The 13,203-nt window shown below is 55.4% G+C and overlaps 3 protein-coding genes and 1 non-coding gene across 4 annotated transcripts; 3 read left to right on the plus strand and 1 right to left on the minus strand.

Annotated features, from left to right (window-relative positions):
* Positions 1–894: 894 nt before the first annotated feature.
* VTN31DRAFT_t2 lies at positions 895–965 on the plus strand. The gene has a single exon. It is a non-coding gene; the product is annotated as a tRNA-Gly (tRNA).
* Positions 966–1,096: 131 nt separating this feature from the next.
* On the minus strand, positions 1,097–4,548 carry VTN31DRAFT_178 (uncharacterized protein; the record flags this gene model as incomplete). Its single annotated transcript, XM_069401874.1, has 6 exons — positions 1,097–1,229; positions 1,299–1,670; positions 1,746–2,878; positions 2,930–4,274; positions 4,331–4,363; positions 4,415–4,548. The coding sequence occupies 6 exons, from the start codon at positions 4,546–4,548 to the stop codon at positions 1,097–1,099; spliced, it is 3,150 nt and encodes a 1,049-aa protein (XP_069263034.1).
* Positions 4,549–5,878: 1,330 nt separating this feature from the next.
* Positions 5,879–7,441, plus strand: VTN31DRAFT_179 (uncharacterized protein; the record flags this gene model as incomplete). Its single annotated transcript, XM_069401885.1, has 5 exons — positions 5,879–5,961; positions 6,016–6,548; positions 6,606–6,773; positions 6,826–7,000; positions 7,060–7,441. The coding sequence occupies 5 exons, from the start codon at positions 5,879–5,881 to the stop codon at positions 7,439–7,441; spliced, it is 1,341 nt and encodes a 446-aa protein (XP_069263035.1).
* Positions 7,442–10,337: 2,896 nt separating this feature from the next.
* VTN31DRAFT_180 (uncharacterized protein) lies at positions 10,338–12,968 on the plus strand (the record flags this gene model as incomplete). The annotated part of the gene is made up of 2 exons (XM_069401897.1): positions 10,338–11,730; positions 11,785–12,968. The coding sequence occupies 2 exons, from the start codon at positions 10,338–10,340 to the stop codon at positions 12,966–12,968; spliced, it is 2,577 nt and encodes an 858-aa protein (XP_069263036.1).
* Between the last annotated feature and the right edge of the window lie 235 nt (positions 12,969–13,203).

Genomic DNA, 13,203 nt, shown 5'->3' on the forward strand with positions numbered 1-13,203 from the left:
AGAGGCCATCAGTCCTGCGCGTTCCTTCGCCAAGGAGTGATCTTGAATACTCGTATACTTGACTGAAACTCGGAATGGAAGCTGAAGGACGTAAGGACGTGAGTCTGGAGTATTCCGTATGTAGTAGACGCCTTTGAAGAAAGACAATTCAAGCGTAGTTTGTACGGAGTTTCCTACCTTCATGTACCTACCTACCTAGGTAGGTAGGTATCGTACTCGTAGGTAAGTTACTACCTAGGTTAGTCCCAGGTGCCAAGACACTGAATGCAAAGGGACGGCTAGTTTACCTCAGCAAGCTCAGCGGATACGACTAGTTAGTCATGTGACTTTGTACACTAAACCCACTAAACCGTTTAAGGTTATTTTGATTAACGTAATCCGACAGAAGACGGGACACGACAGAAGCCGGAACAATTGTACCAAATTCAGCACCTGGAACAAAAATTTGGCCAAGTCGGAACACTTGATTACGTAGTTATTACTTATGTAATTTACAGATCCCCCAACTCGGAACAGCTCTAGTACACAAGTCGGAACACACTAAACCTTAAATGGTTAGGATTTCTGAGGTCAAAGCGCTTCACTCAGCCCATTTTCGGTTTAGCGCGCGTTCCGGCTTGTGTACTAGTGCTGTTCCGACTTGGGGGATCTGTAAATTACATAAGTAATAATTACGTAATCAAGTGTTCCGACTTGGCCAAATTTTTGTTCCAGGTGCTGAATTTGGTACAATTGTTCCGGCTTCTGTCGTGTCCCGTTTTCTGTCGGATTACGTTACCCAAATAGTTAGGAATAGTAAAATTACAAAATCATGTGATCAAGCACACGTGACTAGTCATCAATCTTGGTCTGGAGTTTACTGAGATAACAATGATTGGTAAAGTATATGACAATGCATCAATGGTCTAGTGGTAGAATTCATCGTTGCCATCGATGAGGCCCGCGTTCGATTCGCGGTTGATGCACTTGTTTCTCTTTTGTTTTTTTTTTTCTCCTTATTCCCAACTCCTTTCCAGTGTCAATTATTTTACCTACAAAGTACAGACCCGTAATACATAGGGCGTAGGCCTACTATAACTAATTAGAGACAACTTTTTTAATCCCGTTTCCGTCTTCCTTCACCCTCCGACTCGGCAGTCGTGATGTCTGTCGATGACCCCCGCGCTCCCATCCTCGTACTCACGATATGGAACGAGAAATCCAGCTCCCCGACCAGGAATCTGACATTTCTGGACCAATAAAAGTCAGCCATGAATCCGACTTGTGGTTTTGGTGGGGGGGAAGGGGATATAACTTACTCAACCAATTTCTCCAAATCCCCAATCAGACACCGCGTCGACACCTGCAGCACGGCAAAAGCCGCGTAGCCCGGCTCCGCCGCATGTCGGATGCCGAGGATATCCTTGTCGAGCTCCTTGAGGCGCTCCATGAAGATGTAGGGCCGTGGCGTGCGGAGGTGCGGCGGCAGCGGCTGGCGCGTGGTGATGCTCGCGGAGAGCAGTGCCAGGATCGAGGTGACTTGCTGCGTGGTGAAGTTGGCGGTGGCCACGAGGTTTTTGAAGTCCTCGTACCAGTTGGGGTCGGACGGTGGGATGTTCGGTCTTGTGTGGCTTGGGGGCTGGGCGAAGGTCCTGGAGGCGTGTTCGATAAGAGTGATGTAGTTGACGATACTATATTTCTGACGTGTTAGAAATGGGGTTTACTGGGAGAAAACAAGAAAGAAAGAAAAAAAAGGAAGGGCTTACTTTTGCATGCAAATCATGATTGTTTCGTACTGCCGCTTCGGAAACCGCCCGCCGATGCGTACCTCCCACTTGAGAAAGTTGGCGTAGGTGTGCAGGCTGTTGAGCATCATGAGCATCTTGGTGTAGACCTTGTGGCGGGCTTTCTCGAGACGGCGGCCCGCGGACGTTTTTATGGTTAGATCTCCCTCGTCGCCGCGGGCGCGCGCGGTGACGGTCTCGTGCATAATGGAGTAGTAGTTGGCGAGCAGGTAGAGGGCGTCGCCTAGGTTCTTGCGCAGCACCGAATGCTCGGAGATGGGGAACGGGAACACCGTCCAGATGAAGGCGACGACGAGACCGCCGGCGACAACCGCCAGCCGGTACGGCGCCAGCAGGTAGATCGGGTAGTAGACTTGACCGTTGGCGGCGGCGCGCTCCCGGCCGATTTTGCTCACTTCCAGCTCGTACCCGACAATCAAGTTCGTGGTGACGATGCTGATCAGACCCATCACCAACAGGTGCGGCTTCTGGATCGGGATGTAGAACACCGCTGCGTTGTAGAGAAACAGGAAGACGATCACGCCCGCCGTGTGCCCGTCCGGGATGTACCACACCAGAAGGCTGCAAACCGCGGCAACGACCGTGCCTGCGATCCGCAGCACGAAGCTCGCGATGCTCTGCCCGGCCGTCGGAGTCATGCTGATCGCCACCATGACCAAGCCCCACTGGAGCCGCTGTCGGACGAAAAACCTCTGCGAGTCCGCCAGCAAGTTGATGATGAACACGGATATCGTCCCACAGGCGACCCGAAATCCAAACGCCGAATCTGCAGACCGCAGAAACCCCGGAATCCGCCGCAACGCCTCCCCCGCTCGCTCCCACCTGTTCTCCGGAGGGAGATGCTCTGGGTCCTTGCGCTCCGAGTACGCTTGTCCCAGGTACAGCGCCGGGCCGCCTTGGCCGTGCAGATCGCCGATCCCTCCGTCATCGTGCGAATCCTGTACCTGGAACATGCTCCGAACCCATTTGTGGACCTGCTTGCTGCCGGGTATCACCAGCCGTTTCCGCTTCAGCTTGCCGCTGGCCACCCGATCGTCCGCGTACTGGACAAGTTCCAGCACCGCTCGGCTAGCGGTGTACAGGAGGTGCTCCATCTGGACAATTCGCGTCAGCAATACTTCTAGCATAGCATCCCTTCTACGTACAAATAGTAGAATGTAGAGCTGTCTTTCATTTCGGTCACGTCCCCGGCCCCCCGGCCAATCGTCAGGCACCTCTATATTGGCTCGATCTGGTTGCTCAAAGTAATCTTGAGGTAACTGAAGCCCCTTTTGAGCACACCACTCGCGCAGCGTCATCAGCCGCGACCGATAAAACTCATCGCTCTGTCGCTCAAGATACTTGGCGAAGCCCTCGTCTCCGGGAGCCGGCGCGGTGTCGGCCGCTTCAATGTCCTCCTGCTGGGGTCTCGTGGGTCGCTTTGCAAGCCGGAGCTGGAACAAAGCATGCTGCAGGCCCTTGTCAAGCACGTCGATCAGATGCGTGAATGGCACGTGTACCGATGTCATGATCGCGTTCCAGTCGTGGACGACCTTCTGATGAACCGCCGCCGTGTGGACGTCAGGCTCCTCATAGACGGGCCGGTTCCACTTGTTATATTCGGATAGCCGCTCAAAGATGTCGACCGTCGCGCTCAAGCCGACAATCGGCACCATCACCCGACGCAGCTTCCGGGCAAGCTCCGTCAAATCGTCGGGGCCGAGATACCCAAAGGCAACCTCGCGCTTAGCGAAGGGTAGATCCCCCCGGACCTTGCTGTGCAGCTCCGTGACCTTGCGTACGGCCGCCTTGATGGCACCCGCCTCGGGACTGTACACTTTCTTACCGTCCTTGGTGCGCTTCTCCGTTTGGTTGTCGTATGTCTCAACCCGACCAAGCATGTCCCGGTGTTGAATGGCCTGGAAGTAATCTGCATGCGCGCGCAGTGTGCCTCGCAGGGCGTCGACAAACTCGGCCATTCTCTCGAACAAGATGTCTCGTGACGTCATGGGCACGATAAAGAACGACACACCCGCGGCAATCCCAATCCCCGTCAGAAACACCTTAAAGATCCTCCTTATATAGGCCAGGCCATAGGCCACGGAGGGGAAAATGGGTGTATAAGTCGCAGTGACGATGGACATAATGGAGTACATGATGACGGGGAAAGTGAACTGCGGAAACTTAGCGCGCACGACGTTGACCATGTAGATTTTGAAAAACAGCCAGACGCCAGCCACCACGGACGCGGAAGAATTATACGGAGCTCTCTGCGTGCCTGACGCTGATGTCGTGGGGGGCGGCGCGGGTCCGGCGGTGTGTTCGCGCGCCTTGATCGCGCAGAAAATCATCAACGAACACAAAGCAGCTGCCATACACACGCTGACCAGGTCTAGCAGGAACACCTGGAGGAACCTGGCTCGCGGCAAGATGGGGAAGCCGAAGATGCTAACGACCGGGATGAGGTAATTCAGAGTGGTGAATGTATTGGCAACTGCGTTGGACTGGCACCTTCAACAAATCAGCTTCTGTCGTTAGGTTTGTTGCGACTGTCTGGGATGCCCTACATCGAAGCCGCTATCACCGGCGGAAGTGCGCCCCTAGAGTTCATTAGAAGTACTGTTCATATCAGTCGAATGGGAGCCTCCTACTTGATCATCAGCATCGCGACTGTCCTATTGATCCCCAGGCCCCTCCATGTCGTTCTGAGTCTGTCGACAATGCGCCGGTAACGACTCTGCGTGCGGGGACTGCTCGTCGACGAGACGCTTCCGGTCGCGGACATTGGGTCAATGGCGCGCACTCAATGCGATTGTGTTGTGCAGTTGCTGTCTCAAGCCATGCATTGACCTTTCTGACACGAAGTCCAGCGTTGAGGATACTGATGTCGTGGATCAGCCCGCGTGCTCATCCTGGAAATTGGAGAACTCTTCCAGAAGATGGCAAAAGGTTGATTCGTCCGAGTCATAGATTAGATCGGGATCGTCGGCTTGAGGGGCGCTGACTGCTGAGTGGCGCATCCATCGGATGCTCCACACCGCTGGCCCTGAAGCTCTCAATCAAAGCGCAATTGCATCTCGAAAACATAGACTCACGGTGATCGTTTCTCATCGAATTGAGGCTGCGTTTGTTAGGGTTAAGGGTCTGATGTACAATGCTAACCGTGTAGATTCCGTTTCCTAAACGGGTAGCCCATGACTTCATTGAGCGTCGACATACCTACTAGTACTCAAGAGATGGAAAACCACTGTATGTTCGCAAAAAAAGCTAAGCTTTGTCTCCTACAGTAGTAACTGTAGGCATTCTGCTAATGCTGCATGGTGTTTATTGATCTCCTGCGCCGTCAATCAGATCTGCCCCGGATCTGGTCGATGACGACGCCCGCCGCCAGAAACGAGTTAACAGCGCCAAATCCCCCGCGCCGAGCACGTCAAATTGACAGATCCCTTGCTGATTGATTGATCATGAAATGCGCCAAGCAATAACCTGCTTAACGTTGCTAGCTCCCATCTTTGAAGCCAGCATTCCGCCAGTCCAGGTCGGAATGTCCGCGAGTCGACCATCTCAGGGGTTTCTCGTTCTTTTGGCGCACCATCAATCAAGGTCCTCTTCGGCCTGTTCAAGCTTCACTCTATTCATATCTTCATCTGGACAGTGAAAAGGGATACGGTATACTACGGTGGACTGGACGAACGAGAAAAGCGTTCGTGATATCATGAAGATAGTAGTACTGCGTACATATCATCGTGGCGACACAAATAGGAACCCAGCATGACAACCGGGAAAAGTCCTCTGATAGAGTGCCTGTACTTATCGCGCTTGACCAGCTCTTGAGAGTTTCAAAAGCCCCCAACCAACGTGGATTTTATTAATCGAAAAGTCGGCCAGCTCCGATCTAAGTCCGAGTCGAGGGCCGGATGGACTGCCCGGGTTGGAAGTTATGGTTACATAATCGAGTAATATCCACTTTGCCTCTCGTGTTTGCTGAACCCCAAGTAACTCGAAGGAACTCTGCAACTTTCTCCCCCTCGAAATCCCCCTCTCTTATCTTAACCCTTTTGTCGCACCGTAGCGATTTTCGCGTCGCTTAACGTATCTCACTGAAAAGCGCCACCATGGCAAAGAAGGGAGGAAAGAAGCAAAAGAAGAAGGCCCAAGCGAAGGCCCAAGCGAAAACCACCGATGTGAAGGATGTCGCGTGAGTGTACCATCCAGCCCTGCGCGCAACATTCGGAGCTGACTGAAGTCGCAGAAAGGAGGAAAGCGGAGTCGCGGCCACTAACACCTCGGAGACCGCGGAGTCCAGCGAGGTCTCCGATCGTGAACAGACCGTAGAGAAGGGAGCGCCGGCTGCGGCTGAGACTCAAGAAGCAGCGGCGGAGACACAGGCGAAGGAAGCCCAACCTGCTGGGACCCAAGCGCAAGAATCTCAACCTTCCGAAGCGCAGGCACAAGAAGCAACTGCTACGGTGACTCAGGCTCAGGAGTCACAGCCTTCTGAGACGGAGACGCAGGCGGAGGAAGCGAAGCCTTCTGAGACGCAGGCGCAAGACGCGCCGGCCACGGAAGCCAAGGCGCAGGAAGCCCAACCGGCAGAGTCGCAGGCACAAAAGGAGCCTGCAGCGACTGAGACGCATGAAGCTGCGACTACAGAAGCTCAGGCGCAAGAGACCAAACCTTCGGAAGCGGAGGAGCAGCAAGCGCCGACCGCTGAAGCTCAACCACAGGAAACCGCGCCTGCGGCAAAGGAGAAGAAGGACGACTCTGCCGCTGCGCAAGAGCAAGGTGCGACTGGTACAATCATCTGGAAGAATAATGGTCATACTCACACACGCTCTGCAGAGACCGCCACTGCTGTCGAACCATCCGAACCAGCTGATACCGCCAAGGAGCCCGCCAAGGCCGAAGAGGCTCCCAAGGAGACAACTCCGGCTCCAGTGGAGACGGCCGCAAGTGATGTCGGGGCCACACCGGAAGCACCGAGTGCGCCAGCCGCAGAGGCTGAGAAGGGTATGATTGTTTGTCCTCCAACGATAAGTGCATTGCTGACCCTTGGACCCAGAAACTCCTGCAAAGGAGGAGCCGGCTGCAGAAGAGAAGCCTGCTGCAGAGGAGAAGCCCGCTGCCGAGGAGAAGCCCGCTGCAGAGGAGAAACCCGTTGTAGAGGAGAAACCTGCTGAGGAGAAGCCGGCTGCACCTGCGGTCGAGTCCCAGGACAAGCCTCAAGAACCTACAGCGTCAGTACCCAAGGGACGATCACCTTTCCGAGAAGCTGGCTGACGTGATGTTCAAACAGGGCCGAAGAAGTCCCCGCTGCCGCCGCTCCCAAGGCCGAAGGGGAAACAGCGGCGCCCGCCGCAGAAACCGCGCCCTCACCACCATCCGCTCCTACCGAAACCCAAGCGGCAACGCAAGAGTCGACGCAACAACCTAGCGCGACCGACGATTCTACCGCGAAGGCGGAGGCGAAGGCCGATGCGACAACCGAGACTCCGACACAAGAAGCTAAGGGTTCCACTGTCGAGACCGCAAAGCCAGAAGACAAAGAGCAAGCTCCCGAGAAGCCTTCAGAGAGCGCCCAGGCGGCCGAGGACGCAAAGGCCAACGAGACGGAGGAGGAGAAGAAGAAGAAGAAGGGCGGCTTCCGGTCATGGCTGAAGAAGAAGCTCGGAGTTTAATCCGTGAATATCATCGTCGGTCATAGTCAAAGCCTCTCGGGAGGCGCGGATGGTACATTGGTATAACCTGTGATGCTGTATCCGTTCCAATGGGTAATGTATGATAAATGTTGCAGTGATTCGAAGCTGTAACATAGATTAATCATGACACTAATCTTTGGTTGGTACTGTACACATCACTGGAGTGGCTGCTTTCTTCATGTCTTTATTGCTATTCTTCCATCGAATCAATTTTCCATGTGTTTGGGCCTCTGCAGATGCCTAATGAAATGCTAGGATAGTTTTTAAAGATAAAGAACTGACGCGGCAGACGATGATTCGTTTGATATGCAGGACATTACGTCAGGGTGCAGAATAGAGGTCATTTCGTCTTTTTTTTTTTTCCTTATCATTCGCCAGTATCAATTGAAGGAACCGAGTCCTGTGCATTGAACAATGCTCACAGAGGCCGTATCTCCGGATGGGCCGGGTGGTGCTGAAAGCAACAGCAACCAAACGAACTACATACAAGAGAGTGTCGAAACTGAAGAATTAACACCATACTTCTATTCTGTATTTTGGAATTCGGAATCAGAAGTATTTGTAGAGCAGCTAGAATCTACCTGTGCGGGCTGGTAGTATTAGTATGGCTGGATCGAGGACAGTACTCCCATCAAGAAAGCAGAAACCATGCGAAAGAGACGGCGTTTTGACTGCACGACGAGCATGTCCTACCGCGGGCCATATTGTGTGCTTCAGCAATCTATGAGTTGCAAGGAAGACATGATGGCCTGCTGAATCACCGCATCAACGTATTCAAGAAACGAAGGCAATGCTCAGAGCAAGCTGAGTGCGAGGATAATCACGATTGCCTGTGGTCTAGTAGCAACTGGTTAACGTCAAGCTCGCCCGCGGATCAGATCACTCAAGCGATCTCAATCAGAGAGGCTCCAAGTCGGTCGCTTGACGGGCATGGATGTTCGCCAGCACAGACCATGCCGTGACGTCAAGCAGACGACAGCTCCCGACATCAACATGTCAATGATTGAGCCGAGGTGCAGGTTCATCATTCACGATCAAACTACACCATGTCGACACAGCACCTCTCACTCGATCCCCAGGCTGCGCAGCCCCCAACGCGGGATCTTCCAACGGGCACCACGGTGCCTGACCAGTTGCCCGCTGCGAAGGGGACCAAGGTGCATCCAGGCCGGAATGGGAAACAGAATGCGTCCATATACTTTGTCGGGACGGCGACGGTTATCTTGTCAGGCTCGTCCATGTTTTTGTTTTTTTTTCATCATGACAGAGCCGTCGGCGCTGACTGCTGGACTGCAGGGAGTGGGAGGGGATTCGGGTGATGACCGATGTCGGTTCCAGTCCGTGATGGACGGAAACTGATGCTGACTGAGACCGGAGCGACAGCCCAATTTCCTCCAGGGTGGTGACAAAGTCCATCTGGGACCTGGAGTCACCACCGTTCGCTTGACCGAGCCTGCCGTGCATCTGCACCGTCTCCCCCGGATTGATTTAGTTCTGTTGTCGCATTATCATGGGTTAGTCACGATTCTCACGATTCTAACGCAACATGCCCTTCCCTTCATGCTGCTAGCTAACTGCTCGCCAGGGACCATTTTGATTACAAGGTGGAGGCAGCCCTCCGCCGGGATCTTCCCATCATCACCACGCCGCATGCCCAGGCGCGGTTGACGTCCAAGGGACCACAGGACTCCTTCACGCGCGTGTTCGCGCTGGACGTTTTCCAGCAGATGATGGTCAGCATCGGCTCGGCCGGGCAGAGGCAACCACGGATCCGCGTGACGGCCATGCCGGGGCAGCATGTGCCGAACAAGCCTCTGCAGATGCTCAACGAGATGCTCCAGGCGGTGGGTGTTTTCCATTTTCCATTCCATCCAAAAGCAAGAGTCGGGGGATAACTAACAGGAAGAGGTTCACGGCGCAGATCCCTCCGACCCATGGCTGGATGGTGGAACTGGGCTATGGCGCGTCCGACGAGGACTTTACCGTCGCCTACCGCATCTACATCTCGGGCGACACGCTGATGGTCGACGACCTGAAGCAGATCCCGCAGCGATACGCGGGCCAACGCATTGACCTGATGCTGATGCACCTCGGGGGCACGACAATCCCATCGCCCGCCATGAGCCCTATGACCGTGATGGTGACGATGGACGCGGCGCAGGGGCGGGAGCTGATGCAGCTCCTGCAGCCGGACGTCACGATCCCGATCCATTACGATGATTATGATGTGTTTGCGAGCCCGCTGGCGGACTTCAAGGAGGCCGTGGGGCGGGCCGGGCTTGAGTCGCGGGTGGTGTACCTGGACCGGGGGGAGCAGTACCAGTTTGGGGTTTGCAATTGAGCCTCTGGATGTATACTTTGGTCGTCGGGTAGGGACGATCTCTCCGAACTTTTAGTGGATGAAGTATTTTTTTTTTTTTTATTTTTTGGCCGGCGGCGGCGAGCGACTATCGAAATGCTAGTCGGCCACTAGTACTACTTATGTCAGGTGCGTCAAAAAATTTGGACAAAACTCTCTTCGTTCTTCCAAAAGGGCCGTTCGAGGGGAGCATGGTGCATGTTTCAAAACAGCTCTTTTCTTCTACTCTTCGACTCCTCGAGATAACAACTTACTATCTGCCTCCGACCCTGTCCAACAGATAAACTGAATCGTATTGAAGCAATTAACACCCCCGCAGCTGACGGACGGGCGCTGCTCTCCACCAACACTACTAAGTACTTTATTCCTCCGTACTAAAAACTCGCGGTTCTAATAATAATATTAAGAGCCCAACTGGCGCATGCTTTTAGCAGTTAGAACTCTCAATCCGTCTATTTCCTATTTTCCCGCTGGCAGCTTTCCGCTCCCTTTCTGCTGCCCGAGTCTGCATGCCCGATGCCCGCCATCTTCAGCCGGAAGAGCCGCTCGCAGGCGTCGCTGGACGGCATCGAATCGCCGGCGGCCACCGACGCCTACAGGCATGGCCATAGCAGCAGCAACCATAATCAGCCCGATAATAATAATAACAACAACAACAACAACGACGCCAACTCCACCCGTCATAGCGACCACAATCTCCCTCTCGCACAACCACCACCACACCGCCTACCATCTCATGCAGACGATCTGAGCACTGCCATTTCCCGCTCCAATCCCGACCCCATCCTGCCCATTTGTCGCTCCAGTTTGGCTCCCATCCCCGGCTTGCTCTACGATCATCAGCGTAACATCGACCATCTCACCCACCATCCTGCCCATCGGCCCATTTCGCACCACGCCGCCCAGCTTTCGCTCGACGGCCGCCCGTCCATCAGCGTGGTGCCGGATTCCCCGGACCCCGCCAGAGAGTCTCCTCCATCGGCGCAGACCGTGGACGCCGAGGCCCGCCTCTATGACCAGTCGTGGCCCGACCCCCGCGAGCGACGCCAGCGTTTGAGGAAAAAGGGCGGCCTGTTTTCGCGACCTCTCCGGGACAAAGAAAAATCCGACAAATCCGACAAATCCACGCCGGCATCGTCGCCGCCGTCGTCCTCCAACAAGCCGGCGCGGACCCTCTCGGTCCGGTCCATGAACATTTCGGGCCCGATTCACCTTCAGCAGCAACCCGCGACGCGAGAGTCGGAGCACATTTCGGCGGAGCGGCTCGACGACCATCAGCAGCTCCAGTCGGGACTGACCCCGCGCCCGGACCACGTCGCCGACTCCAATCGCGCCTCGCCGTCGTCCGGCTCCCCCTTGGACCCGCGCCCGAACAATCTGTCCGAGTCGCCGTTTGGACGCCGCCCTCACCACTACCGGACCGGCAGCGGCGAATCCATTCCCAGTCAGGTGAGCCTTAATAGTAGTAACAACAATCTCCCGTCGCAGCAGCCGTCCACCATGGCCCCGCCCAAGGAGGTTCCATCCCGTCATCCCGCCCATCGTGCCGCACTCCATCAGCTTGGCTCCGGCCCCCCACCCTACGGTCCGGATTCATCGTCCGCCCGTCCAATGGCTTCGTCGGCATATGATTCTGACGTTTCCAACGCACAGACTCCTCCCCCCACGCGTCGCCCGTCGGTCCAACCAGCCCAGGTCACACAGCAAGGTGAAATGGCTGGCGGTAGCGCACCGGCTACCCAGGGCCAGGGTCCCTATGAGGTGCCGTCCCAGGGTCAATCCGCGCAGAACCTCCAGGAGACCGCCCAGCAAAATCAGGAGAGCTCGTCCGGTCAAACCAGTAATAAACGCCAAGAGGACATCGAAAATGTAGATGTTGCTGCATTGATGCGCAAGCACGAAGAATTGCGTACGGTCACCGTCCCCTTTTCTTTGCGAAATGCCCGCTAATTCCATCCCGCAGAGGCCAAATACACCAAGGTCAAGAGATACTACTTTGAGAAAGAAGCGCAGGTGCAGCAGCTACAAAACACCGTGGCGCACCAGCGGCTGGCGGTGTCGCGCACGGTCCTGGATGACAATGAGTACACGCAGAGGTTCAATCGCCTGGACGGGGCGATCAACAACCTGGCCTTCTCGATCCGCAAGGACTGGAAGTCGATCCCGCAGTGGCTGGCGGCGTACATCAACGAGGACGCGGTGAGCGTCGGCACCAAGGAGATGACGTCGGTGGGTCGGGCGGTGATCTCGCGGTGGGTTGTCGAGGAGATCTTTGAGCGGCACTTCCATCCCGCGCTGGAGGCCATGCTGAGCGTGCGGCTCAAGGAGATTGAGACGAACCTGCGCCGGCAGCAGGGACAAGCCTTCACAGAGGAAGACAAGGAGAACCAGATTGCGCGCATTTCAGCGTGGCGGCGGACGACGCTGGACGGGCTGACCGACGCGCTGCAGGGGTCCGGCGCGCAGGCGAACATGACCAGTCTGACGGACCATCTGGTGGAGAAGATGTGCGCGGCCCTGGAGATTGACCTCAAGAGCCCGCCGCCGCCGGAGCTGGTGCCGGGAGCGCGCATGGTCGTGGAAAACGCGATCAACATCGCGGAGAAGATCCCGCTCGAGGCGCGCGACATCCAGGTCTCGTACGTCACTCCGGGAACACCGGTGTCGGAGGCCACGATGCGCGTGGAGTCTGGCCTGCCGCCGCTGACGCGGCCCGCGGCAGTCCTTCCAGCATCGGGTCAGGCCGAGGTCAATGCGGGAGGCTGCGGCTCACCCAGCGGCGGTGAGGAGATGGAGACGGAGAATGGCATAGGTACCCAGACGCCGCCACGGGATGCTGGCTCCGGGCCGACGCCGAAGAAGAAGTACGGCCTGAGCAGTTTCATCAAGAAAGGGGGCGGTAATAATTCCGTGTCGTCGCAATCGTCGTCGCAGCAGCAATCGCAGTCGCAGTCGCAGGAGAAGCAGTCTGAGTCGCAGAGGCCGGCCTCTGCGCTGGACAACAGGGATAAGGACCGCGACCAGCAGCAGCAAAACGAGGAGGACAAGGGCCCGCGGGTGCGGGTGTCGATGTTTATGACGGTGGAGGTTAAGACGCGGTCGAGTAACAATGTTCTTGTCAAGAGTCCTGTATATACGATCGAGTGATGTGTCTTTTGACTACTTTGTTTTGTTTGACGTTTTCATTATTTGGTTTTGGTTTGATTCGATGTGTACGTCATGATATTTACTGACATTCTTCTTCTATCAACTGGTTTAAGCTTTACATCAGTTAGTTTAGACTTGAGGTCATGATTCATGAGCTAATTCTCGGAGGGATCTCCGAGGTACAGTACCTACTCCTCACTCCCTTTCAACATTTCAACTTCCCATAATTTAAGTA

This window comes from Thermomyces dupontii, assembly GCF_041956625.1.
Source record: "Thermomyces dupontii strain NRRL 2155 unplaced genomic scaffold VTN31scaffold_1, whole genome shotgun sequence".
NCBI classification, from domain to species: Eukaryota; Fungi; Ascomycota; class Eurotiomycetes; order Eurotiales; family Trichocomaceae; genus Thermomyces; species Thermomyces dupontii.